General features: G+C 36.3%; 3 protein-coding genes across 9 annotated transcripts; 1 reads left to right on the top strand and 2 right to left on the bottom strand.

Moving 5' to 3' along the window:
• Positions 1–219: 219 nt before the first annotated feature.
• On the bottom strand, positions 220–1,630 carry LOC7486910 (germin-like protein subfamily 3 member 2). The gene has a single exon (XM_002310978.4). It carries the CDS (start codon positions 1,200–1,202, stop codon positions 570–572), a length of 633 nt encoding a protein of 210 aa, XP_002311014.1. The 5' UTR covers positions 1,203–1,630; the 3' UTR covers positions 220–569.
• Positions 1,631–2,488: 858 nt separating this feature from the next.
• On the bottom strand, positions 2,489–7,272 carry LOC7490897 (ACT domain-containing protein ACR12). 3 transcript variants are annotated; one of them, XM_024606978.2, is made up of 11 exons: positions 7,039–7,272; positions 6,573–6,630; positions 5,600–5,722; positions 4,786–4,880; positions 4,592–4,676; positions 4,348–4,407; positions 3,592–3,647; positions 3,361–3,466; positions 3,195–3,263; positions 2,869–2,939; positions 2,489–2,768 (listed from the first exon to the last, which is right to left on the bottom strand). In XM_024606978.2, exons 1-10 carry the CDS (start codon positions 7,224–7,226, stop codon positions 2,877–2,879), a joined length of 903 nt encoding a protein of 300 aa, XP_024462746.1. In that variant the 5' UTR covers positions 7,227–7,272; the 3' UTR covers positions 2,489–2,768; positions 2,869–2,876. The 3 variants fall into 3 exon arrangements, with proteins under 3 accessions (XP_024462746.1, XP_024462745.1, XP_024462747.1); XM_024606977.2 differs by having other exon boundaries at positions 2,489–2,939; XM_024606979.2 differs by having other exon boundaries at positions 2,489–2,939; positions 5,600–5,710.
• Positions 7,273–10,880: 3,608 nt separating this feature from the next.
• Positions 10,881–21,982, top strand: LOC7490896 (uncharacterized). Of its 5 annotated transcripts, XM_024606484.2 has the most exons (17): positions 10,883–11,063; positions 11,715–11,903; positions 12,000–12,308; positions 12,582–12,825; positions 13,546–13,820; positions 14,367–14,534; positions 14,714–15,490; positions 15,612–15,706; positions 16,554–16,616; positions 16,698–16,786; positions 16,893–16,955; positions 17,819–18,484; positions 19,075–19,146; positions 19,361–19,428; positions 19,570–19,627; positions 20,616–20,832; positions 21,102–21,982. In XM_024606484.2, the coding sequence occupies exons 2-17, from the start codon at positions 11,887–11,889 to the stop codon at positions 21,743–21,745; spliced, it is 3,825 nt and encodes a 1,274-aa protein (XP_024462252.2). In that variant the 5' UTR covers positions 10,883–11,063; positions 11,715–11,886; the 3' UTR covers positions 21,746–21,982. The 5 variants fall into 5 exon arrangements, with proteins under 5 accessions (XP_024462251.2, XP_024462250.2, XP_024462252.2 ...); XM_024606482.2 differs by having other exon boundaries at positions 10,882–11,063; positions 11,715–12,308; XM_002311910.4 differs by lacking the exon at positions 11,715–11,903 and having other exon boundaries at positions 10,884–11,063.
• The last annotated feature ends 364 nt before the right edge of the window (positions 21,983–22,346 follow it).

Here is a 22,346-nt window from a genome sequence, read left to right as displayed (position 1 = left end):
TGGGGTCTTAGCCATAAAAAGAATGAGAGACTATCGATAACCATAGAATCCAAAGCACCACCTAACTTTGAACAGAAAGTAGAAAAAGAAAAAGAAACCAAAGAGAAAAGAGAACTTCGAAGTCCTCTCATAGGATTCAAATTCTCCTGTTTTAGCTTTTGCAACTACAAATTATCTAGATCAATTACCAGTAGCATAAAGTTAGTGGATAGCTTTGCGTAACCGACAAAACAGGATGATCATCATTGCTGGACATGATGGATAACAATGTTTTTACTTGGATAACTTGTAAGACTACATAAAAGATGAAGCCAACATTGATCCAATGTAGAAGAGCAATATGGACACACATTTCAGTTGCACAAGACCAAAAAAATAGCTCCACTGATGAGCTTGATTATGCTAAGACATGCCAAAAAAATGACTTGTAAATACTTGCATTCAAGTCTAGCAGGAAAAAAAAATCTGCTACAATATAATGTTTATTTTACCACTGGCAGGGTCCAGGTTGAATGGCACAGACTTATGAATCTGGTGAATTTAGAATCGAACAACAGCCTTCAGCCTTTCTAACACAAATGTAAGTTTTTCCTCACCTTGGAGATGTCCTTAACACTCAAACCAAAAGCCTTCTCCAAAAGCTCTTCCTTGATTCCACATCCGAAAACTGCAGTTGGAATCCTCATCAATCCTGGATTTTCGCTATTAAAACTGCCCAGGATAGTTGCTGGTTTATCTCCAACATTCATTTGGAAGTGAACTAGCCCCCTTGGAAACACCATGACTTCACCTTTTTCAAGCACCTTAGCAAAAACTCTGTTCTGTGTATCGACGAACCCTGAATAAATTTTCCCCTCAAGCACATATGCAACCTCTGTTGCTCTTGGATGGAAATGAGGCACGTTGACACCACCAGCTTCAAAATCTGCACGAACAAGCGACACACCTAGAGTGTTTAGGCATGGGAAGTTATTCACATTGACAGGGATGGATGCTAGCCCGGTTTTGCTGAATTTCCCATGAGATTTAATCCCAGAAAATATGAAATCCTCTACAGTGGCATCTGATGAATTCTTGCATGGGATGTTGGTTGCGGAATCTGTATTGGCTATGCAGAAGTCACGGACGGGATCGGGGTCAGAAGCCAAGGTGACACAGCCATGAAGAAGAACGGCAAATAAGACTGTCACCGTTAAGGACATTGTTTATATGTTTACAGTACTCCTTTTCTTGGACCAGGGGAAGAAATGGGGTTTCAAGGACTTCAAAGATGGATTTCACAACAGAACAGTAAGCAAGATGTACTATTTACACTTGGCAACTGTTCAATCACAGCCACACTGAAATTCAGCCTTCAAGAGTGAAAACCAAGTTCATTACAACTGGCAGAGGATGGGTATTTGTTCACATACTTATTGGAGTGGATTCACAGCTTTTCTTGGCAATGAAGCTTGTTTGATTAGGAAGGTAAAGAGTATTAGCTGGCTATCGTAAAGAGGGTTTACTTTTGGCTTTTTTTAGTGCCAAGATTGGTTAAAGATGGGATGATGAGTTGTTCTAAGAGGCTTTGATTCATCGAAAGAAAACGTACATCCAAAGTCACGACATTTCAATTCTGTGCTCCAACCACTACCTTATGAACACACACACACACACAAAAAAAAAGTAATCAAAGCCCCACATGGCTCATGATACAATGAGAACATGCTTATTATCTCTGAGAATCCTGATCCGGAGAACATGCTTCCTTGGAATATAAATAAATAATTTCTCGAGTTTGAATTCGAAGGAAGGTTTCAAGAATGCGACCCGAACATTAAAAAAAAAAAACAAACAAAAAAAAGAGTAATAATTGTAAAATCCTTAGTTATCATACCTAATCAGGAGAGGAAACTGGCCCGTCCAAGATTAAAAATAAAATAAAATTGATGTTCACTCGACCAGGTCTGTACTGAATTCAATTGATTTATTAAAAAAAATTGGTAATTTAATCCAAGATTAAAAATAAAATAAAATTGATGTTCACTCGACCAGGTCTGTACTGAATTCAATTGATTTATTAAAAAAAATTGGTAATTTAACTGAGTTATCCAAATTTCTCAAATCAACTGGCCAGCCAGATAAGGTAAAATCCTTCCAGGTTTTGGATAGAACGTGATTCATACGTGAGGCGTGGTGGAAGATAGAAAAAAAGAGAGATGCCTTTAATCGAGCAATAGTGTTATACGCGTGACATGACTTGATGATCTTAAGAGGCTTCGCATTCATTATTAGCAACTCATTGTAAAGGCAACTCCTAGTGTTTACTTCAATATATTCAATAGATTGGATTCTAATCCACGTTCCTTTCCAGCAGCACTCGGTGTTTCAAATCTTAATCATGCAACGTTATTTCTACGATTCATTCACCTTGTGAAGTCCGAGAGCTGCATGTCCTGTGAAGATTTGTCAAAGCTTCTCAAACAGATATTTACCTATACGCATCTAGTTCCGTGGGAGACAAAATTATCATTTGCGTGCATCTGCATCGGCACAGAACGCCCCATATCAAACCACACAAGGCAAGTACGCATGTCAAAGTTTGATCAAGGTAAAACCACATCTACTGGCTTAAGAACATATAAGGGGAGCAGAACGAGGTCGGGATTATTGGCTTCAACATTCCATGTTTTTCCTTTGTAAATGGCTTCATCCCTTTTTCTCGGGATCAGCAGCAGCAGGGTTACAAGCATCTTTTTCAAAGTTCAAACGTCCTGGAATATGATCACCTAATATTTGGAAACGTGCAATTCACGGGTGATTTGAGCTCAAAGACAATGTGGTACAAGAAAAGTTACATTGTGCTTACAATCAAGAATGTTTACGTACCCTTAAGACTAATAGCTTTCAGTATCTGTTTCCGGCCTCCGAAGGTAGTAACGCAAACAGTTCACCAGCACCTGCAGATTCAACAAAAAGAAGAAGAAAAAGACATAAAGTGGTCGACGGCGCATAGAATAGAAAGTAAACTATGCTTGGTATCTTAAAGTAATCTAATTCTGTAAAGATACAGCATGTTCCTGTATAAGATGCAGCACATAGGATTCACTTTCCCATTGTAGGAAAGCTAGCAAGGGGAACTGGGAGTCCATATATAGCCCATGAACATTGTTTATAATTGATCAAAGAACCATAGTTGGCATTCGACTAATTACCTGTGACAAGGAACTGTTCAATGCTGCCCCTCCGTAGCTGACATGGAATTTGTCTTTGGCAACTAATCCCTGTGAGATGACAAGGATAAGTAATATAGAAGAGAAAGCGAAACTAATATGCACTTGATGGAATGTGGGTTATCACGTTGGGGAGAGAGAGAGAGACCTCTGTATCGATCTCTGCGGATTCAACATCAATATTAACATCAGCAATGATTTTGATGATTTCTACAAGCAATCCGGGTCGATCTGCTGTCTCGACGCAAAGCAAGCTGATAAAAAAAAACCCTTGATTTTATATGTCCACAAATGGTAGGTTATTAAAGAAGAAAATTAAAAGAAGAAGCACGTATAACTTGTGAATTATAATACTAATCATTTCTGAACAGCAGCAAACCTCCTCTTAGGCCCATCTTCTTTGACATGAACATGAGTTGTAATATCAACATCAAGCTGCCATAAAAGAAATTACAAACATAAATTCAAATTTTATAGTCTACAATAGCACATGCAAGACGTCTACTGTTCTAGGAGCAGCTATTTGTCAAAAAAATAAAAACGATTTAGATGCTAATGGTGGAGATCCAATAGAATATATACTTCAATTAATGCAATAACCAAACCTGACAGAAGCATCGACACCATATCAATCAACTAAAATAAGAGAAGCATCTGTACAAAACATAATAGCATATGCTGACTGAAATCAGAAAGGATGAAGACTCTCCAGTCCAATAGTTGAACAGCAATCTGTGCCAGGAAATAATTCAAGGCACACCAAACAGATACTCAAAATGCAGACAAGTTATAAACATCAAAGCAACAACAGATGCACAAACCAGAAGCTTTGCGCTTCAATTGGCTCTCCATGAAAAAATATGACAATTTTTAGAATATATATGCACCACACCAGTCATCAGTTGTCGGAGTACAAGTTAAGGGATTAGGCACAGGCAGACAGGTCTCCATAAAGCAAATATCCAAAGTATAGACGATCAGATGAGGATAAATTGAACCAAATCAACACGATGAGAAGTTCAGTGAGCTAAAAGAAGCTTTCATGATGTCACCTGCTCCCCGGGAGCTCTCATATATAATTGCACACAGGGGCATAAACGCACATGCACAGACACAGACAGAGATATAGAAGCACCTTTTTCTCTGGAGCTTTTATTCCAAAAGCCTCACCCATAGCAAGTCTCTCACTAGATTCCTAACAAGAAAGGAAACCAAAAAGTAATTCATCGCCATGAGAAACGTTAAGAAAATAGAACAGAAATTTCTCTAATATCTACCGGCAACAGGCAAAAATAAAAATTAAAAATTAAAAATAAAGGAAGAAGATGAAGAAGAAGAAGAAGAAGTGATAGACCAGCGTATGAATTCAGTACACATACTGGATGGTACTTCAAAAGATTGTTGATGATGGTAAGTCGAATTCTCTCTAGCATATCGGGATCTTCAACCTTGCGACCAGAGTCTCTGAAACAACCAATATCGATCCCTAAATGCCAAGACTTCCAGTAAAACATGACCACAGGGTAATCTCTGATCACGTAAAAGGGCAAGAAATATGTTAATACAAACTTACAATCGTGTAATGAAAAACTTAGTTTGTTTGACTGGTCCTTCAGTGAGAACAGTTCCCTTTGCCACATCCAACCCCAAATCTTTCAGGGCATTCATCTGTCCTCCAATAAAAATAAACCAAGTTACAAAAACTACAAATATTTCTGAGCATGTAATGATTATGCTATGATCATATTTAAAGGGAAAGTTGTTCAGCTCCAAAATCTTCACGATAAGAATTTTGACCCACAATCAAGACCACTTCCAATTAATGCTGGACTAGAGAAGCACATCAGATACCAGATGAAGGCAGATGCATAGGTTTACTTCATGAAAATAGCCATCATATGCAGGCATTTTGGGGGCTTCATACCACATGCAGACCACCCCTCTAACGGCCCTAAATACACGAGACTAACAATACGCAATGGCTTTGCCTTGATATATATTCCACCATTGGGGCAATCACAGCACATCTCCTTGATGAATTCTGATATATACTAACTCTGGTTTCAATATCTATGAAAATAACTCCGCTTCAGAACCAAATCTCCATTGGCATATTGAGCAAAGATGCTGCTTCTGGCCACCTCCCCTTCCAAGATTTTCACACTTCAAAGCGACAAACCCCATTTCATGTATAAGAATAGGAAAGCTGGCCCTTCGTTGAATTAGAGATAATCAAAAGGCCAACCATGTGATGGGTGGTGGATTTGGAGTTAAGGGAGGGCTGGCCATCTTTTGTATAGCCTGCACTTTCATTTTCATGCATGCGGGCGACAAGACTAAAAACTTTCAAGAACAGAGAGGAATGGGTCAGTTGAAAAACTACTCACAGTATCAATAAGAGCTCCAAGACGATCTCCAAAGCTAAGTTGTACGATTGTTGATTCAGAATCTGAATCTTGATCTATCAGAACGACTGGAATGGGAACACCATCAGCATCCTGTTCAGGTTTCTGCAATTACTGTTAACTTGTAAATTTCGCAGAAAATTGTAAAGCCATTGAGTGCACACATTTCTCCTACCAATAATTAACATGTCTACGTCAATTTCTCAATGTCAAATGTTTCGTTCACAAACACACACCCGTGCAGCGGTGCAGGCATGAAAAATCTGATATTAAACTCTTTCTACAATCTACAGTAACTGTATCATGACCGTATCAGTTGGACAGCAGAGTCCAAGTGACAACGGGTCCGAGTTGAAATAAATCCAGGACAGTTAAAATCACTGAAACACTAGGAAGTGCCGCTTGTGGAACCTCGGTACCCACGGGCTCATAAGCTAAATGACAATTGGCACATACACTTAAAGTAAAAAATACAAAACAAAAACTCCTGGTTGTGATGAACTGCGGAAAAAACTATTAGACCATGCTCTTAAATTACCCCATGACTCGTCAAATAAAGATCAGAATTTAAAAATTAACCCCCAAAATGAGTAATGACTCGACCTACAAAACCATATAAAAATGCCTTCATCGAACACTTCTTTTATGAGCCCCATGCAGGAAAAACCATAGTTATAAGACCGAACTCGAGCGTCAATCCAGCCGAAGACTCAGGTCGCTGTTTAGATGGTTTGACCTGGGTCATTGCAAAACCCGGTCTAGGTCGTTTTGAACTTTTTTAAAACGGAAAAACTGTAAACTAACCGTACAGGACAGGACAGCATCACTGATTTTCCAGTCAGAAACATCTCGGAGCCATCGACAATAAAATCGACGACACTAAATTTGATGGCACGCTACATAAAAATGTTTATGGTGTAAGCAACGAAATGGCAGGAGGAAAAAAGTAACTGACCAATGAGGTTGAACTTGCTGATGCATTCAGATCATTGGCGGAAGCATGTTCATTGTTCCTGCACACCAGTCAATCATCGATAAGCAACGAGAGTCATAACATAAAAAAAAAACTTATAAGATTATTTTATTTTCATATTTTTTTTACAAAATACCACGCTATTAAAAGAAGAAGAAGAAGAAGAAGCAACAGAGCCGATAAAAATATCCAGTATCACTTATTTTTAATTTTTAATTTATATAAACAATTAAAAAAAATAGTAACTACATATTTTTTTGGAAAAACAAATCTCGACATTTCTCAGCAACCAAGCAGACAGCGAAAATCTTGATATAATAAAATAAAATAGTAACGAGTATAAGCAGAGCAAGAACTGACAATCAATAAATCAAGCTAGGCAAGTAACGGATACTCGGAAAGAGTGTCAGCATATCCGAAAAGAGAAGAAAAGAAGACTTTAGCTTACTTTTTCTTGGAGAGACCGATCATTCCATTTCCGAGCTCGGAAAACCTGTTACGAATCGGAGAGAAAGCGAGAGAGGACCGTTCAGGCGGAGAAAAGACTTGAGGAGAGTTATTGAAATCCCTATATCCGTAGTGAATTTGAGAGAGTGAAGAAGAAGAAGAGCAGAGAATACTGTTAGAGAGGGCCATGGAAGTTTTTTGAGAGAGAGCGCCTTTTTTTAAGTCGTCTGTTGAAGATGGTGAGGGGGTAGTGTAGGTTAATTTGCATGACTGTGGGTGGCGTCATTTTGGTGGGGCCTACGGGCTACGAGGGGGTGATGACGCCAGGTAGGATTGTACGTTAATGAGTCAGCCGGGCTTTGTATGTAGACTCTTTATGCTATGATATTTGATAACAAAATTCCAAAACATAAATGAAAGTTTTGTTTGACATGACTTGTGAAAAATGAGTCATGATCTTGAATTTAAATTTAAAATTTGTTTTTCATGGATAAATTAGAAAAGAAAAGTTTAAATAACTTTAAATTAGAATTTTATTTGGTAAAAATAATTTAAATAACTTATTTGTGGAAGAGATGTGATACAAGTTAAAAATGAATGCCTTTTACTTTTAATAAAATTAATATTTCAACTCATTTTATAGTTTTTAAGTTATTCCTAACTAAACTTATTTATGAATTTATTATGAGTTAAAAGTTAAAAACAAGAGAATAATATTTAGATTAGTCAAAATTATATTTGTCTGTTGATTTTTAGAAAAATATATTTTGCAACATGAACTTTGATACACCCGTATCAATTAACATACCAATTATTTTATATTCATCAGATATGTAAACTATAATTTTTTAAAATTAACAAGTAAATGCAATTTTGACCAAATTATAAGTAGCCATAGATAATTTTTTCAATAAAATTACTTTGAATGAACTTAAGAAAATAATAGCAATGTAACCTAACTAAAAAAAAAGTTGTGATACAGGAACTTGGGAAATTTTCAATGACAGGGGTGATGTTGTAAATTTTAAAATACAAGTGTGGAAGAGGAGTGTTTGTTAATATACAGGGGGCGAAAATGAAGTTTACAAAAGAAATTGTTTTATCTTGCCAAAATGATGTAGTGTGGACTCTTGATATTAAGACATTTTGTCCCTTGTTCTGGTGATAAATGGCAGCTTTCCATTTGATACAATTTTGTCCCATCAATTGATGCCACGTATCATCTCCCCCCTTATTCCGCTGAACACAAAAAACAAGAGAGAAACACCCAAACAAAATCACAGCTCACACAGCACCACCCTCCTCCCTCCCCAAGACTGCTGGAAATTTTAAGAGAAAATATAAAAATCCATTGGTAGTATTTATTCGCTTTCAGGAATGAGAAACTGAGAGCGAAAATCTTTGGATACTAAAAGTTGTAAACAGCATAGAAAGTGAAAATGGTGATTGTTTTAATAATATTGTTTCATTTTTTTAATAATATTTTAGATATCAGTCCTTTTAAATTATTGAAAAAAATAAAAATATTTTTTAAATACAAAAACAACAAAGGATAACTGTGGTTATGATTCTGTAGGCAGGAGGGTGAGCTGTAATTTTTTAGAGGTTTATCCCTGCAAGATTGAAAAAGAGGGTTTTTTTTTTGCTTTTATATTGTATTTTTTAATGACATGGTATATTAATAAATAAAACGAAATCATATTATTATTTATAATTTAAACACTATAAAATTTCTCTTGTGAAATCTTCCGAGTGTGTGTCGGCTGAGAGACCATTGACGTTAAGTTGATCATGATTGATCCTGATCGCTAACTAGTGGATTCATGAGACGGACAGCAAAACTTTTTATTTATCTATTCATCCCTAGTAGTCTGACACGACGCTAGTGGAGATAATTACAAGCAAAAATACCATAAAGAATGATAAAGTACTTAATTTTTCCTGCATGTCTTCGATTAAAAAAAATGACGTGTATTTTAAAAAACAAAATTAATTTTCAATTGATATTCAATAAGGTATTTGTTTTAAAAAATAATAAGAATCTTGAAATACACGTGTCATACTCGTACGTGGTCACGGGACCATACTTGATTATATTGTCTGTCAAAGAATAAATTCAAAACCTGGATTAAAGTTTTTATAAAAAGATTAGAGATTAATTTTTTATTAACCGAGACTTCGTGATAGTTTTTAATCAATTGTCTCGTGCTTGCTTGACATTCCTTATGTTCCACGGTCACCCCGCCAAGGCAACAAAGATTTGAGTTTTGTGGTGATTTGTTTCATTGAAAAAAAATATTATGGGTGTGATAGTAGTTATTTTATAAAGTAATTTTTATTTATAAATATATTAAAATATTTTTATTTTATTTTTTAAAAATAAATTTTGATATTTATATATTAAAACGATATAAAAATACTAAAAAAATTAATTTTAAATAAATAAAAATTTTAAAATATTTTCAAAACATAAAAAAAAACTAGTAGAAGAGGAAGAAGGTAACTACAACCAGGATAACACTTTCTCAAAATGACAAGCCCCCTTTTCCTAAAGAAAATGTCAACAGAAGTTTACTGTAAAAACAATCAATTTTATAACAAAAGATATCTTTTTTATATTAAATTTCGATGCATCAAGCGGTGCACCCATCCTATCCCATTTTGTAATGGTGATTCACTAGTTTGTTCCATTCAAGAAATAAAGTTATTATTATTGATTTTAAATTTAAACTTTATGATTGTTAATATGATAATTACTAGAGATCTATATGGTTGTTAATTTTAGAATCTGTGAAATTAATTGAGATATGTGTAAACTAACCTGAACATCCATGTTAATAATAATAAAAAATATTTTTTTTTTTTTCTCATGATGTTGACTTGGCGTCATGAATGGAACCAAAAATCCAAGAGATATAGAGCAGGAGACAAGGTATCAAAGCAGACACGAAATTAATCATATTAATAAATAAATAAAAACACAAAGACCTTGTTTCCAACAACTCCTTCATTAATTATTAAAAAACAACCCGCATGCAGTAGGTTTATTTATTTTTCAAACTATCATCTCGAATTGGCTTCTAAAAAACCAAACATCCTGAAAAGAAATATTTTATAATTATATTAATTTCAAATACAAATTATTATTATTATTAAACTGTAACTCAAAATCAACTCAACACAAAAAGGTCTAAGTCATAAATTAAACAAGTCAACCTAGTTTTATCATGTTTTCTAATTAAAATAATTTTATTTTAATTTTTAAAAAGTTAAATCAAATCCTAATAAAATAAGTCAAATTATATTTGATTTGATTTTATTTTTACGCTTGACATGATCTCAAGCCAACTCTTTATATTATACAGTGTTTAATAGTATAAAGATCGTATTGAATAATACCAGGATAAATAATATATAACATACACAAAGCCTAATAAAAATAGATAAGTTATCTTCAATTATTTCACACTAATTTTCCAAGACTCATAAAATTTCCTCACATTTTCTTCCTCTCAAGTTCCAAACAACCACCTGATTGGTCCAGGCGAAGTGTCCACAACAGAAAAATACCCTTTCCAAAAACAAAAAAAACTCCAAAGTCAAACCAAGTCAATTTCCAAGTAAAACTCCAACTACCCTTTCCCTTTTATTCCTTTCCCATCCCATCATAAAATCCCCACCCACAGAACCACAAAAATTTAGATTCAATCATTTCCCATGTCTCAAGTGAATAAAATTAGTATATTCTAATTCCTCTTTCCATCATGGACACCAAAACTCTTTCCCTTCCCTTTATCTCCCCCCCTACACACTAGCAGGACCCACCAATAAAAAAACCCACCTGATTAACGGTCCTGATTCAAGCGGAACTGTTTTCCTTTATATATAATCCCCAAATTAACCACGCCAATCCCTATACTTTTCTGCGGGACCCTCACAATTTCTCTCTCCGAAAAAAATCCCTCCTTTTCCTTATCTCTCTACCATCTTCGATCTCTCACGTAATCCAATTATCCTTCAATGGCGGTACGTTTCGATTCGGTTTCGCTTCTTTATTACCTCCGTTATGTTCAATTCTCGTGGTTATTGCATAATTCGCGTTTGGATTTTGTGTTTTTTAATCAGTCTTTTTTTTCAAGAACCCTAATCTTGTTTTGCTCGAATTAGGGTTTTTGTGATTGGAATAGTTTGTTTCTTACTTATTAGTGATTGAATGAATGTGACTTTCATTAATTTGATATTATTAGTTGAAATCTTGAATTTGGTTTTAATTTGATAGAATTACGTTGTTTTTTTGTGTTTAGATGGTGATTGGAGACTTAATTATGGTGTCATTGATTTTTGAGCTAATAGTGTACTTAATTACAGTAGGATACTGTGTTTTTGTGGCATTGACTTTACTGTTAAGTTTAAAATTTTGAAAGTTAGTTCCTTTTTCTTATTGGGGTGTAGTGTATTAGTGGAAAAATAGTGAAGAATTTTGCTACACCGAGCATGTTTAGCTTTTGTTTTAGTTGAAACGGGGTCCTTTTTTTTGTAATTTTTTTTGTGATTACAAAATAAGCCACTGGCGGCTTTTTTTTGTGTTTTCTTTGAAAATAAAGTTTACTGTGCTATTGAGCGAAGAAAGTTTTGACGAGGGCTTTGACTAATGGTCGAAGTTCATGGGTATTGTAGGTATGACAGCTGGGTCATAATTTTGGTGGTTATTTATGAATTTGTTGAGATGTCCTCGAATGCTTGTTGTTGTTGAATACCAGCTTTAGAGATAGTTGCTGGACTTAGCAAGACATAAAGTTGAGGAAGAGGTACTTTATAGATACGTGTTGGTTTGTTGGGGTTTGAGAAGATGGCTGGAAATGTGAGGTACGATTTGAGTTCTGCTAGTCCAGAGGAATTAGGTTTTACAGGTAGCTTTTCTAATGGGCAGAGGGGGAGTTATCCTAATGCCAGTTTTGATAGGTCTGGAAGCTTCCGGGAGAGCAGTGAGAGCAGAATGTTCAGTTCTGGGGCAAGTACACCCAGGGCTTCTGCTTCACCAGCAAGGAGCATGGGCCCACTTACTCAACATCTGTCATTGGATCCGGTTACTATGGGGGACCCAAAATATACTCGAACAGGCGAGTTAAAGAGGGCTTTTGGGATATCTCTTGGGAGTGCTACAGAAGATAATTCTTTTGGAGCTGCTCATTCAAAGCCACCCCCTGCAGTAGATGTAGAGGAACTGAAGCGGATCAGAGCAGGTGTATTAGATGACTATCGGAAGTCTAGGTAAATTAACTGTCACTATAACTGTTGGTGGATGAATTTCTCATCGTTAGTCTTCTATAAACTTTTCTTTGAAAAACAATTCCACAGTGGAATATCTGTCATGTATGTAAAGTTGTTTCCATGTGATGGAAGGTTAATCTTTTCTGATTTTTTGCTAGCTCTGGATATTTTGGAAGAAAGTTTTTTCCTGTCCTTTCTTTTATTGAATATAGGATGTAATGACTTGTTATTCAAGCATTTTTCTTTGCTGAAGATGAAACAATTTTTTTTCAGGAATAGAGCAAAAATGTGGAATGAAAACTTGCTAAGACTTCAAAAATTCCCAGAAGATTTAAATTCAAAGAATCAACAACGAAGTGAGATGCTAATGAATGAAAGATCTGGTGGTTCAAATTTTTTGAAGATGGGAACGCAGATTCATCGAAACCCTTCAGACCTTGGGACTCAAAGATTAGAGGACAGGACTAAGACCATTGTTTTGAATAAGCGTGTTCGCTCTTCTGTAGCAGAATCACGGGTTTGTACACAAATACCTCCTTTAGATTCACTCTTTATGTTTTTTCCAAAAATCATTGCATCTTTCACGTTGCAGTTACTTTCTCGTGACTGTTACTTTATTCTGTATATAATGCAAAAGTGCTTGTATCAATATGTTTATAAGGAGTGTGCATGTGTCTATTCATGCATAAGATATATTCCTATGTACTGTATTCCTTGAGTTCTTTCAAATCTATAAAGTGCTGTGTTATTGGTATACAAGAAAATTGAGGCAGTCACATATTCATTTACTGGGGGTTTTTTAAAACCAAACAACAGTCTTGTTCTGAATCAAGTTTGGACTATAGTTATTTGACCTTTTTTCTCATGAAGCTTCTACTGTCATGGAAATTCTATTTCTGCTGTACATGCATTGTGTGGCCTTCAAAAATATACATTTGCCCCTAGTTGAAAATTCATGATAAGTAGATTGCTGAATTGTTATGGAGCTCCCCATTTCCTCTCAAGATTAACTTGGTAGCTAGCTTTAATGTTTGCTTCAACTTTCCATACGTTTCTACAAGATTCAATGGGTGTATTGAATTTTTATTGAGACATAAAAGTTCCACGATGCTTCCTTGACTGCTATTGTTTTTTTTCTTATGTAAATGCTTGTTGTTTAGCAAAGGTACCGCCATTACCATTTCAACTGTATAAACTCAGTATATCTGTTTTCCTCATTCCTCTCTGAAATCTCTAGGTTGATGGCCGAAGCAATACAGTTCTGAGGCAGCCTTTGGTGACAGGAAAAGACAGAGATATACACAGGGATGGTGAAGTTTCTAATCTTACTGAAGAAAAGGTCCGTAGGCTACCTGCTGGAGGAGAAGGGTGGGACAAAAAGATGAAAAAGAAACGTTCTGTTGGCACTGTTTTTACCAGGACAATAGACAGTGACGGGGAAGTTAAACGAATGATGAATCATAAGTTTAATAATGAACACAGTCTGCAGTCTTATGATGCCCAAGGCTTCAGGTAATTTCTCATTAACAACATGCCATTTTTAGTAGACTAGAATGCTTTATCTTCCCAACTTAACTATTCCAATAAGTTAGTTCCACATGGTACTATCAATATGACTTCCACGTTTTGTGATTAATTTCCAATAATGGCCTTTCCATATTCCTAGGTAAATGACATTGTCCAAGATGATAGTGAGATACTCTTTTAAGATAGAACCGAGCCACTTAAGCTGAAAACTGAAAATTGTAGCCATGCAAGCTAAAAGACTGAAGGTGTAATTATGTTTTATGGATATCCTCAATGGCCATATTGTGTACATAGTGGGATCATTCTTTCATCCCCCACTTACAATGAAGTTTATGTTCTTTTCCAATGGAATTGCAAACATGGTGAGAGCTTGGGACTTGCATGATTTAAAGCTAATTCTTCTTTGACTGTATTATTCCTTGCACTGTATTGATTCTATTTACTCTTTGTGAAATCATGAGGGGCCACTCTTGCTGTTTTGTTTGCATGTATCAACAAATATTTGGTGTGATCTTGAAAGTCCACTTGCAGGTCAGGATCTTTTAATGGGAGTAGTGGCATGAACAAGGTAGATGGAATTTCATCATCTGCTAATTCAAATACCCGTGCCATTCCCAAGGAATCGGAAAAAGTTTCTTTGACAAGGGATTATGCTGCTGGCATGAATAAGGAGCGACTTGTAGTGAAAGCAAACAATAAGTATGTATTGATTGACTGATCTATTCACTTTTTAAGCTCTACCATGCTGCTGTTTGGTGCATAAGAACTTGCTTATACTAGGCTATGATGTAATGGTGATGCAAATCTTTTTAATTTGTTCAGTGTTGGAGTATAAAATCTCAGTGTTCACTTTTTGTGTTTGATGTATCTGTATTCAGGGTAAATATCACAGAGGACAATAATCACACAGTGAGTCCAAGTCCATTGACAAAAGGAAAGGCTTCCAGGACACCTCGAACAAGCTCATTAATGGCAGCAAGTACATCTACTAATACTCCCCTCTCACCTGGGGGTTTTGATGGTTGGGAACAACCACCAGCCATAACCAAGGTCAATTCAGTTGGGGGGCCTAATAATCGCAAGCGTCCCATGCCTACAGGGTCATCATCTCCTCCAATGGCTAAATGGGTTGGTCAGAGACCACAAAAAATATCTCGTACCAGAAGGGTGAATGTAGTGTCTCCCGTCTCTAATCATGATGAAGGGCAGATGTCATCAGAAAGAGGACATGTTTCTGATTTTGCCACTCGAGTGACTTCTGGGATTGATGGGCCTCCTCTTGCCAAGGATGTGCTTAATGGAACCACACAAGTCAGAGTGAAACATGAAAATGTTTCATCTCCATCAAGATTATCTGAAAGTGAAGAATCTGGTGCTGGTGAAAATCGTGAGGGTAAGCCCAAGGACAAGAGAACAGGTAGTGGTGGGGTAGAGGAGAGATCGCTGAATCAGAATGCTGTTCCTTCTCTATTGGTTACAAAGAAGAATAAAACACTCGGTAGGGAAGACACTGGTGATGGTGTGCGAAGACAAGGAAGGACTGCTCGGGGTCCATCTTCTAGGACAAACATTTCACCAATGAGGGAGAAGTTGGAGAATCCAGCCTCGACCAAACCACTAAGAAATACGAGGCCCATTTCAGACAAGAGCGGAAGGTGGTGAATGGCTTTCTTTTTCCTGAAATGACACTTTCATGCCTTTGTACTAATTGTTATTTATTATTTTTATTTAACTAAGTTAAAGCATTGATACATTTGAATCTGTTTACTAGTTCAGCAAGACAGGTCGTCCTCCTCTTAAAAAAATATCAGATCGCAAGGCCTTCACTCGACTTGGGCAAATACCAATAAGCGGTTCCCCAGATTTCTCAGGTACACTCTCAAAACACTCTTGAAGTTTCTTAAGAGTAGCTGCAACAACTAGATAATAAACAAAAAAATGACTTTGTTTGCATGTGTTTAGCTTTATGGTAGTTCAGGTAAAAATTAATTTTCTTTTCGACTCCTTCGTTCTTGTTTGTTGACCCTTCAATTCTCATCTTGTAGTATGGGTAGGCAACATCTGCTTGTACCATTCAGATCACTTTGATGGCAATGGTTAACATTGTATGTTTTGCAGAAGACTTTGGTGGGAAAGCATATTCACATTTCTGTGCACTAATGCTCTGTTCTGTTATGATACTTGAAGCACCCATTATGATCTAGTGAAATATCTAAGGAAAATATTATGACAACTAGGTTCTAACAACCATTCTTAAGGCAAAACAAACTAAGAGAATCGACAATCGAGAGGAATACCTGGTGCTTAAAGCAAAAATGGGAGAAATGCAAATACAATGGTTTTCCATCTAAGCATGTGTTTGTTACATGATAGGCTTTTGAGGCTTTGGGTTTGCCACATTCCATGTTCATCTGTTTTGAGTGAGCCTTTATCATTTAAATCCTACACAACAGAATGATCTGGTTGATTTAGAGAGAGGGAAGAGAACTTGCAAATTCTCTAGCCCTTGATTTAGTTTTTTGTTGTTTGTCAAATCAAGAGCTAGAGTATATTTAAGTTCAAAATAGTCAAAAGTCTATTGTAAGCTTAGTGAAGAAGCAGCCTTACTTTCTCTAGGTTTTAGTTCACTGTCTCTTGCTACATTTCTTTGCAATCATATACAGAATTTCTGGCTAAAATCACTGGTATTTTCATATTCTCTTTTTTTTTTATTTTTAGGTGAATCAGATGACGATCGCGAAGAACTCTTAGCTGCTGCAAATTTTGCTTGCAATGCCAGCTGTATGCACGTGACCTCAAGCCCCCCCCCCCCCCCCCTCGCCAGTTTATATGTGCATTCTTTTTTGACCTTTTCTTTTGCAGATCTTTCCTGTTCTGGTTCTTTTTGGAAGAAAATGGAGCCAGTTTTTGCTCCCATCTGCTCTGGGGATTCATCCTACTTGAAGCAACAGGTAGTTGCTACTGGAAAGATTCTCTTAGCTCTGCTTTGAGTTATAATTATCATTCAGAAAAACTTACCTTCATTTTTCTTTTGTCTTCATCTATTTTTGGGATCAGTTGAAGTCTGTGGAGGATCTCCACAAGAGATTATATGAGATGTTTGACTGCAGCAATAATTCGGTAATTTAAGTGTTTCAAGCATGTTTTTGTCTGCTTGCTTCCACTTTTGACCTTGCGTTTTTTCTCGAATGGGCATAACATGACAATTGAAACACCCAATATTTTCAATAGCTGTTAAAATCCATCCTTGACTGGCATTTGCACAACAAGGACGGTACATCACCAGAGATTGTAGTATATTTTAGTTTTTTGAAATTCCCGAGGTGCTTCACTGCAAGCAACCATGTCATCTAATTTTCAACTCCTTTGGAGAGACTAAATCTGGTGCAAAATACAACTGGGTTCTTTACTTAATAAATCTGTTTAATATCCTCCATTCCAACTGCTTGATATTTTTAATAAAAATCCTTGTGTTTGACAGCATGAAGCTAACACTGACTTTTTTCATGTGCAAGTCCCATTGTTTTCAAGAACTCGTTCATTTGCTTTACAATTTATGATGCACTCTTTTACTGTTCAATTATGCCAGTCACTGTCCGTGAATTATTAGCAATTTATTTATTTGGGATGTTAAAATGTATGTGTGCATTAATTTTCAGAATATGCAAAAGAATGATGAAGGGGAAAAAAGAGAGTGAATACAAAGAATTATACTGTATTGATCCTTTCTGTGGTTTACTGTTACTCATCTGGTACTAAGAGTGTTTTTGGTAGCGGTTGTTTTTTAAAGTGCTTTTCACTCGAAAATGCATCTAAATAATTTTTTTTTTATTTTTCAAAATTCATCTTTGATATCAACACATCAAAATGATCCAAAAACATAAAAAAAGAAATTAATTTTATGAAAAAAAAATTCTAAAATTTTGGGAATGCGTGGCCTGCCACGTCCCCACACATGCACTAAATCTGCCATGTTTCTACAGGGTGATTTTGTGCTTGAAGAAGATATTCCATCCCAACTTATTCATGAAGAAAGTGAGAGAAACTTGCAGGACCAGGATCCACCAAAAAAGTTGGTGAGGACTTCAGATTTGGTAGATCCAAAACAGGACAATAGTGCTGTATGTGGAGGCTCAAGAACAAGAAACAAAGCTACTCCACTGTACCAAAGAGTGTTGTCTGCTCTGATTGTAGAAGATGGGTCAGAAAAATTTGCAGAAAACAGTGGAGGGAGAAATATTTCTTTTCAATGTACTGGAGATAGTTCTCCAGGTGATGATTGTCTCTCAGTGGATTTTGAGCCCGGGAGCACAAATGGCATTGATTTTAATTATGAATCTATGCTGGGTTTTCAACATCAGAAGCAATCTTCCGTTGATGGTTTTTCTTGTAATGGAAATAGTACTGTTAATAGGATCGGTGGTTTTCACAATAATTCCTATATTGATCATTTGGTGCAAGGAGGTAATGGATTTATGCACTCAAAAACCGGAATGTTCCCTGGGAGTTTTGAGAATAATGATGAGAAATCAACCATTCATTCAAATGCCATCAGCATGTCTGCATATGATTGCCAATATGAGCAACTAGGCCTGGAGGACAAACTCTTGATGGAGCTGCAGAGTGTTGGTTTATATCCAGAAACAGTGGTACTTTCTCCTTTCTTCTTTCACAAGCATTAATGTATTTAAAAGGTCCAGATGCTTGGTATCTTGGATATACAAGAAACACCATAAAGAATGAAAAGGAAAAAAACATGTCCTGATACTTGTACATCCAGAAAATCAATGTTAGAAGTAATATCATTTAAGAGGTCGTTGTATATGATGCTCCCCCATCTGAGACCAATGCATCCTTACTCCAGCCAAATGCACCATGACAAACAGAAAGGAAACAGCTTGCTTGTTAATACATCATGTTCATATTCATATCAGCCATCTGCTCTGTGGCTTAACGGGTCTTTGCCAAATACATTCTATATCTATTTGCTAAATACCCTCTATTTCCCCTTAAGTGTTTATGTATGCACGCACAACATGCACACAGACATTACTGAGCTTGTTTTAGGTTCAAGTCTATACCAGACCTTTTCATTAAAAATAAAAAGATGACGGAATCTCTTTCCGTGGAATGTGTATATCTGTATGCATATTTGCAAAGGTACATGCATGGATTTTTTTCTCTGAACATTTAATTTTTTTTTCCTACGGTACCAAAACCCCTGGGTGCTTTCTTGCAGCCTGATCTAGCAGATGGAGAGGATGAAGCAATTAATGAAGATATTATTGAGCTCCAGAATAAACTTCAACAGGTTAAGTTTCTTAATTTTTTTGCATTGCGAAAGCATTAAATCCCCAAAAGTTTTAGTTTGACAATTTTTGTACTTAATATTTTCGAAAAAATTTCTTTCATATAAAAGCAATTGCATTTTCCACTGATTTTCCCTTCATTATCATCTTTTTATATTTTTCATATGCTGTAATAATTTAATTTTTATCATGTACAATTTTTTATCACTTGTATAGGTTGGTAAAAAGGAACACTTGGACAATTTAACTAGAGCTGTTGAGGAGGGAAGGGAGTTGCAAGAATGGTAAGACACTCATTATTTTGGATCTCTTCTGCCATTCTGCCATTCTGCCATTAGGCTTTCGACTTCCCATAATGCACAACAACTGCTGGATTCATTTCATTGCATTTTATTGAATATGAATATTATACTGTTAATTTGCAGGCCCCTTGAGCAGGTTGCAATGGATAGGCTTGTTGAATTGGCTCACAGAAAGCAGTTGGTATGTTGTTTATCTCCCTTGTTTATTCCTTATAGGGCAGAATTCACGAGTTTGAGTTTGTAATTGGAAATCTCCCTTGTTTGTTCCTTAATACAGAAGAATTCACAAGTTCGAGTTTGTGATTGGAAAATTATATAATATATGAGACTACTGCTAGGGATGGCAGTTAGTTAAGTTGGAGTTGGATTTATACCCATTCTCGATTGGAATATCTAAATCCACCATTCACCTTCTTTTCCAATCCAGTTGGATCGAGGTGGATGGGGGATTTTATCTACCCAACCCGACCCATTCCCTTTTTTATTTTTTTAAAATTAAAATCTAAGCTTAAAAAACAAACTATATCTCCATCTATGCATTATAAATCCATAAAATATAGAGTTTAAACTTCAAGTTTATGGACAAACCCATAAAAATCTTTCATGAACTATAAGATAATATTGTATTAAAAAATAAAATTACAATTCCACAAAATAAAAAAATAGGTTAAAAAACAGGATGGGGTAGGGTTTGGTGATGGGTCGGATAATGGGTCTGGTGAACCCCTCATTTTCCTTCGCATCCAGCCTGTCCAAACTGATTCAGATTTTACCCACCTTCGGTTTGATATGGTCAAAACCATATTAAAATTCGACCCAACTAGATAGGTTGACACCGGATGCCCAACGGTTAGATGAAATTGACATCTGTATTTACTACCTATGGTAGTCCTTTCTTTTCTTTTTAGTCAACTACCTTTCCTTTTGTTGTTTTCTGGTTTTTATTAAGTATTTGTTGTTTGTTCCTTTTCGATAGAAGCTAATCCCCATCTTCAGTGGTTTGATTGGCAATCCATAGGTCACTAATCTTGTTGCTGGTTCCATGCATGCATTGCATTCTGATTTTCTACCCCATATTGTTATTATTATTCTCGTTGCCCGAATAATTGTGATTCTTAACTCACTATTAAGGGCGGTCCATTTGACATCCCCTTGACTAACATTGACAGGCCACCAGAGGAAATAATGCTTCAAAATTTGGGGTTCCAAAGGTTTCGAAACAAGTTGCCTTGGCTTTTACAAGGAGGACTCTTGCTAAATGTAGAAAATTTGAAGATACAGGCAAGAGTTGTTTTTGTGAGCCCCCCCTTCGAGATGTCATTTTCGCTGCACCTCGTGCAATTGTTGTGGAGTCCACAAGTTGTATTCAGGATCCTGGGGCTTCAGGTATGCCATCTCTCAAGATGTGTTATTAGGATTGTAAGTTTTAGTAGTTCTATTATGTTTGGCCTTTTTTGCTATTCATTGAAAGGAAAGTGTTTTGTGAGTGTTCGCACATGCCTTGGATCAGTGAATGGTGTTTTCTGCTTTGAAATGATGTGGAATCCTGTTCAAAAGGTGTCGGATCTTGAGTTCATTATAGTAACTTGCACCTTCGTGCACTAAGTGCGTTTACCCTTTTTCTTTTCTTCCTTTTCCTTCTGTTTTTTTTGCAGGCTCTTTCACTGGTAGAGCTGATAGGCATGATCTTCACAACGATAAATTTGGCAGGGGTGTATCATTAGACCATGATTTTGCCAGAACTGGACCATTATTGAACAGAGGGAGGAAGAAGGAACTACTGCTTGACGATGTTGGTGGTAATGCTTTGTTCAAAACCACATCATCTGTTGGTAATACTCAGCTGGGTGGAGCCAAGGGAAAGAGAAGCGAGAGAGAAAGGGACAAGGATGTATTAGCTAGAAATTCTGTCACCAGAGCTGGTCGTGCTTCTCAGAGCAATATCAAGGGTGACCGTAAAACAAAATCAAAACCCAAGCAGAAGATTGCTCAGCTATCAGCTTCTGGAGATGGAATTATCAACAAGTTCAAAGAAACAGGTAGCAATAAGAAAAGAGAAGTTGGGGCAACATCCAAGGGTTCAAATCCTGTAGATTCATCGAAAAAAAGCAGAGCGACAAACATTGCCGAGTTCCAAGATTTAGACTCTATAGAACTACACGAGGGCAATGATTTCAGTGACACTCAGGATCTGAATAGTTTGTTTGATGGGTTGCCAGAAAACGACTTTGCAGGTGAAATTCTACTTGATGACTTGCCCCTTCAAATTCCTATGGACGACCTTTCAATGATTCTATAAAATAGAGTTAAGTGTAAATTTAAATGACAGTGCTCTTGCCCGGGACCAACCTGCTAATATAATTTATGTCACAGGCAGCTCTCACTTGTAATTATGGTCATTCTTTATGTATACTTGAGTGAATCAGTTTGAAGGGAAAAAAAAAAAACAGGGGAAGAAATTTTGTTTCTGTTCAAGACAGTTAGTGCAATTATTCTACAGAAACTTTTCTTATATATAGATCCACCATTAGCGCAAGCCGTACCATTTGCTTTGCAAAAAAATTGGCCATTTTGCATCTTTGTTAGTGGTATATTGGTGAGGTGATGCAAGTATCCACCACCAGTCTTTTACATGAAACTGCAACTGGGATGCAGGATGGTTCACTGTTGCAGGAGATGCCAACTGCAGAAAAATTCTAAGTGTTTCCAATGAGATGCCAAGAGTCGTAAGATTTGTTCTGTATAAGATACAGAGGAGAGCCCAATCCGTTGGCCATTACTCCATTTTGGTGGCGTATCATGAGCTGCTATATGATTGCGGGTGCACATTCTACATCTTTCTTGGTATTTGCAACTTAAAATGTGTCCCTTCTTTCTTTAAATTTTCTCGGAACCAAAAA

Source organism: Populus trichocarpa, chromosome 8, assembly GCF_000002775.5.
Source record: "Populus trichocarpa isolate Nisqually-1 chromosome 8, P.trichocarpa_v4.1, whole genome shotgun sequence".
NCBI classification, from domain to species: domain Eukaryota; kingdom Viridiplantae; phylum Streptophyta; class Magnoliopsida; order Malpighiales; family Salicaceae; genus Populus; species Populus trichocarpa.
This window is presented reverse-complemented; position numbering and strand designations above follow the sequence as displayed.

Coding starts and splice junctions, on each gene's coding strand:
- LOC7490897 (XM_024606977.2), bottom strand. CDS start 7,226: ATGGCCCTCTCTAACAGTATTCTCTGCTCTTCTTCTTCTTCACTCTCT. Junction 6,631..7,038: donor ATCGGTCTCTCCAAGAAAAA/GTAAGCTAAAGT, acceptor ACTGGTGTGCAG/GAACAATGAACATGCTTCCG. Junction 4,677..4,785: donor AAGTTTTTCATTACACGATT/GTAAGTTTGTAT, acceptor TGGTTGTTTCAG/AGACTCTGGTCGCAAGGTTG.
- LOC7486910 (XM_002310978.4), bottom strand. CDS start 1,202: ATGTCCTTAACGGTGACAGTCTTATTTGCCGTTCTTCTTCATGGCTGT.
- LOC7490896 (XM_024606482.2), top strand. CDS start 11,887: ATGGCTGGAAATGTGAGGTACGATTTGAGTTCTGCTAGTCCAGAGGAA. Junction 12,826..13,545: donor CTTCTGTAGCAGAATCACGG/GTTTGTACACAA, acceptor TGAAATCTCTAG/GTTGATGGCCGAAGCAATAC. Junction 14,535..14,713: donor GTAGTGAAAGCAAACAATAA/GTATGTATTGAT, acceptor ATCTGTATTCAG/GGTAAATATCACAGAGGACA.